This window comes from Fibroporia radiculosa (genome assembly GCF_000313525.1).
Source record: "Fibroporia radiculosa TFFH 294 genomic supercontigs, scaffold833, whole genome shotgun sequence".
Lineage (NCBI taxonomy): Eukaryota > Fungi > Basidiomycota > Agaricomycetes > Polyporales > Fibroporiaceae > Fibroporia > Fibroporia radiculosa.
Genome location: NW_012133243.1, coordinates 1 through 4,977, shown reverse-complemented (window position 1 = coordinate 4,977; position 4,977 = coordinate 1). Strand labels below are relative to the sequence as shown.

Sequence of the window (4,977 nt, the reverse complement as noted above, 5' to 3'; positions counted from 1 at the left end):
GACAGCCGAGTGCGGGCAAAGCGGAAGCGGGCGAAGCTCATAAGTATTACAACGACGCGGGCCGCGTCGTGGGCGTCGCGCATCATCGTAGTGGGAGATATTAGATAATTAGAATGGAATCTGAACTTGAAGCAAATGCGTGTGTGTGTCCGATTGTGTGGGCTGTCCTCCGGCCTCCTCAGTATCACAACGGCGCGGGCCGCGTCGTGGGCGTCGCGCGTCATCGTAGTGGGAGATATAAGATAATTAGAATGGAATCTGAACTTGAAGCAAATGCGTGTGTGTGCCCGATTGTGTGGGCTGCCCTCCGGCCTCCTCGCTCTCGTCGCCTTCCTCCTCGGGGTCGGGTTCATCTTTCCATCTGACCCTTTTCCTCCCCTTCGGCTTCTCCCCCGCCTTCGTTAACGCCCCGGATTCCCGTAAGAATCGCCCTAGTGCCTCCATCCCTGCCCCCGTTCCCAGAATCGCTGGGAGGTCTATTGTCTCGCTCTCCTCCTTTAGGATGTGTCTGTGTTGCTCGTATCGTGTGCAAGTCGGCAAGATGTGTCTTCTCACCTGTAGGTATTCTCCACAGGGGCAGTCAACTGGTTCGGATGGTATAAAGTCAGAGTAGTACTCACCTATAAATCCGTGTCCTGTTCTGCATTCCACCATCCTCCCGTATACCTCTCGCGTTCCGTGCGTACTGCAGGGAGCGCCGCCGCATCGTCCCGGAGAAGACGATTCCAGGGACAACCGGCTTCCGCAATTTCCAGTCCCATTACCGCGCCGAGGTAGCTAGCTCTATAGATAAAGAGAGCGCGGAGGGATGATCCCGAGCGCTACCCTGCTCCAACATTCCTTGGGGACGCTAACGACCAGGCGCCGATGTTTCTCGCTCAGTGATGGGGGAAAATTGGGGCCTGACGGCGAGGAGTGTTGACCACACCAGTGTTATTCAAGTAAACGGATTCGGACCACTCTGCATGTATCTCGAGGTACGGAGTACTTATAAACCAGGAGTTAAACATTTAAAGAAAAGGAGTGCCGGCCCCTCACCGTCTTGCCTGCATGCGGCGCTCGCCGTCCTCTGCAGACATCATGGTCGATGCGCAGGGTGGAATGCTCGTTGCAGGCGTGCCACGCTCGCGTTCCAGCATCAATCACGACGCTTGTATGTTTTATTCTCCAACTCGCGGTGTATGCTGTGTATGTACATATTTGCGCCCGCCCCGCACGGCTGGGGATGCAGCGTGCTTGGACTCTCCAACCACTGCGAACGATGCGGCGCTCACTCGACGGCTCGTCTGTGCTCTCCAGCGACGACCTCTCCGACTACGACGTGATCTCCGACGGCCACCAGTCGCTCGAGTCCAGCATCGCCGACCTCAGTCACGTGGGCACCGACGGCGCCGACATCCGCGAGCCCAGTCCGTCCCGCCCGGCGAGGGACCGCTTTGACACGGTCGGCCTCTCGCCCGCCGATATCCAGGCGTACGTGCGGCGAGCGCTCCCGCCGGACGCGGGCGCGCGATACGCAGCGGATGCGGACTCGCGGACGGTGAGGGTGTACGTCGACGGGGTGTTTGACCCGTTCCAGGCCAGGTGCGTGCGCGGGCGGGTCGTGTGAGCAGGGGTGTGCGGGGCTGACTGGGGCTGGCTGGGGCTGACAGAGATGCGCTGCAGCTGCGGCAGGCAAAGCTGGCGTTCCCCTCGGTGTGCCTCCTGGTGGGCGTGTTCGCGGACGAGCTCTGCGAGGCGCACCGGACGCCGATCATCTGGGCGCACGTCGACCGGTGCGAGGTCCTGCGGCACTGCCGCTGGGTGGACGAGGTCGTCCCTGATGCACCGTGGACGCTGGACGAGAAGTTCCTGCGTGCGAAGCGGATCGACTACGTGGCGGTCGACGAGGGGTCGTCGGTGAATCCGGCGTGCGACAAGGAGCGGCTCAAGGGCTACGACCTCGTCAAGAGTCTGCGTACGCATGCATTCTGTTGCCTCGCAGGGGCTGTCGGTGCTCACTGCGCTTTCAGGGAGGGCGATTCCAACGCGGCGGACGAATGTGCTGACGTCGATCGACACGAGGGGCCTCTCGCTGTTCGTGGAGTCGACAAAGGGGACCATCCGAGGGGCGCCGCCGCAAGTTGCACCCGCGCGGCCATCGGCGAGGATTTCGGGGGACGACGATGTGAGTCCGTTCGAGGAGCCCAAGGTGGACGAGTTTGGAATCGGAATTGGAGTATGATTGTAATTATAATATATACCACAGTCTGTACGAGTGCATCCGCCACTTTGCAACTTTCCTGATCCGATCTCGGACTCGGAAGCCATCGGCTGGCGAGCGGATGCTCTCCTGAGCCTGCACCCACTGGGCCATCCGCCTCGTCCATTCTGCTCGCAGGGCGGCATGGCGGGCGCGCACCAGGCCCGTGCTCTGCCACAGCCTCTAGCCTCATCCGTCGGCGACTGGTATATATACTCATCCGACTCGGAGATAGTGACACACCACACACTGCATCTCCCTCCATGGCCCACAACATCGCGTCTACCTGGCCTTGGCTGCCTGTCGAGCTCCTCGAGACCATCCTGCTCACCGCCTGGACATCGCCTATGACAGACGATGAGCGCGCTACGCTCTTCACGTCCCTCTGCCAGGTCAACCACCGCTTCCTGTCCACCTTCATCCCCATCGCCCTCCGGGACGTTCACATCCCTATGCCCCTCTCCAGCGAGGAATACCTCCGCATCCTCCGTGAGCGCGCGACGTTTGAGAGAAACGACGACTACCTCATGGTCGACGCCTCCGCCACCGCAAACCAGCTCTGCCGCTCCCTCACGTTCTCCGTCCGCCACAACCCCAAGGCGACCCAGCTGCTCCTCGGCACGCCATCGATCCTGCTCTACGCAGCCGACGATCCCGCCGCGAGCGCGATCTCCAGCACGCTCTACATGGTCCGCATGCTCGACTACCTCCCTCGTCTCCGCCGCGTGTCCATCGAGTACGCCAACTGGGGCTTCGACGACATCGGCGAGCAGGGGCGCCTCCTCGCCTTCCCCGACCAGGTCACGCACCTCGACGTCCGCTTCACCTTCACCACGCGCAAGTACGCCGAGCTCGGCGCCGCCCTCCGCAAGGACTACTACCGCCGCTGGCACGCCGCCACGCACCTCCCGGGCGTGCGCCACCTTTCCGTCTACGGCGCGCCCGCGGACTTTGTCTCGGAGATGGTCTGGTCATGCTCCAACGCGGAGACGGTTCACCTTGACGGCCTCACGCCCCTGGACGAGCTGATTGCGTTCCCTGCGACCGTGCGCGAGCTGGGCGTGCACATGGGGCCGACCCCTCTGAGAAGGAGTGATATTGAGGAGTGGGGGCTGAAGACGGCGCTGGAGAAGGGCCTGTTCAAGCGCGCCAGGACGGGTGTCCGCATAGTCGTCTCGTCTGGGTCGCCCGAGGCCGTTGCTTGGGAGGACGCGCGCCGACTGTGCCAGAGATATAATGTAGAGCTAGTGCACTCGTTGGCGTAGACAATGTTGTCATCAATCCAGACATGATTTATGATGAATGTGTATTTCTTTTAAGACCGAGTGAATTTTAGCGCGGACCGTGGTAAAGAGCCCGACTTGATGTGGCGGACCCGACGCGCACACGTGACCTGCTCGATCGTTGACAGGCGCTTATTGCCACTCTGAAGAAAGGACAAAGAGCAGGAAAGCACGGCTACCCTCCCTTCACTCCATCCACCACCCACAGCCTACGCCCCGCACCTCTGCATCCTCGATTTTATACTGTTTCATCTCCCGTCCGCCGCTTACCACCTGCATAACAATTAGTTCGTGTAATTCAGATATTCCCTCAAGCCAGAGATACTTACTACCGACCTGCGCCTCAAGAAGACGAACGAGATGTTACGTTTCGTCGGAGCCACTGCCACCAACCATGCGCCCGCGCCCGCGCCCATCGCTCACCTTCCAGACGACGTGCTCCAGATTATCTTTTGCATGGCCGAAGGCGAAAACACCATTCTCGGCGTCGACACCCCGCTCACGCACAACGCCGCTTCTATGACCATCTCCCATGTCTGCCGCTACTGGCGCACACTCGCCTTGCGCACACCCCACCTGTGGTCACACATCGTCGTCAACGCCTTCACCGACTACTCCTTTGTCCATGAGCTCCTCGGGCGGAGCGGAAAATGTCCCTGCCTCCGCGTCTCCTTCGACGGCCGCAGCGTCCTAGCAGGGTCCGAAACCATCCCGGCCCCCTCCTTTGCACCGGCGGCCGAGCTGCTCTCCCCCCATACCGGCCGGCTGCGCGAGTTCCGAGTGACGGACGTTGAGCCGCTCGCCATGGGCGAGATTCTGCAGTACTTCACCACCCCTGCCCCCCACCTCCGCGGGCTGCACTTCTCCACGACCGCAGGGGCTTTCCTCTCTGAAGACTCGGCGAGGCTCTTTGGCGGCAGCACGCCCCGGCTCCAGGACGTCCACCTCATCACCATGTCGCGCAGAAGCACGTTCTATGGCCTCACCAAGCTCGTCCTCGCCGACCAGGACACCCTCTCGCCGACCGTGCTCATGCACACCCTGCGGATGTGCCCCGATCTTGAGGTGCTCGCCCTCGGCATCCTAGAGCCGCTCTTCGGGGACGACCCGCCGCCCGCCCCCAACACAGACATGCCCATCAGGCTCGCCCGCCTCCGCGAGCTGACCATCAACGCGCAGCACGACGACGTCCTCTACCTCCTCGCGCACCTCGACTTCCCCCCCTCCGCCGGCATCGACGTTCGCTTGCGCGGGCTCAGCTTCTCCGCGACCGACACCGGGCTCGCCGCCGCCTGCACCGCACTCCACGCCGCCACGCGCTCCATCACCACCGTCTCGCTCGCGTTCCACGAGCACGCGGACCGCTACGTCCTCACACTCGCCTCCGCGCCCCCGCGCGCCAGCGTCGCGTGGGAGTGGTACGCCGACAGCGGTAGCGGCAGCGGCGCCGCA

The 4,977-nt window shown here is 62.3% G+C and overlaps 2 protein-coding genes across 2 annotated transcripts; both read left to right on the top strand.

Moving 5' to 3' along the window:
* Window positions 1-1,261: 1,261 nt before the first annotated feature.
* FIBRA_01685 (uncharacterized protein) lies at window positions 1,262-2,224 on the top strand (the record flags this gene model as incomplete). The annotated part of the gene is made up of 3 exons (XM_012323557.1): window positions 1,262-1,584; window positions 1,653-1,957; window positions 2,013-2,224. The coding sequence occupies 3 exons, from the start codon at window positions 1,262-1,264 to the stop codon at window positions 2,222-2,224; spliced, it is 840 nt and encodes a 279-aa protein (XP_012178947.1).
* Window positions 2,225-2,505: 281 nt separating this feature from the next.
* Window positions 2,506-3,507, top strand: FIBRA_01684 (uncharacterized protein; the record flags this gene model as incomplete). Its single annotated transcript, XM_012323556.1, has 1 exon — window positions 2,506-3,507. One exon carries the CDS (start codon window positions 2,506-2,508, stop codon window positions 3,505-3,507), a length of 1,002 nt encoding a protein of 333 aa, XP_012178946.1.
* Window positions 3,508-4,977: the final 1,470 nt, after the last annotated feature.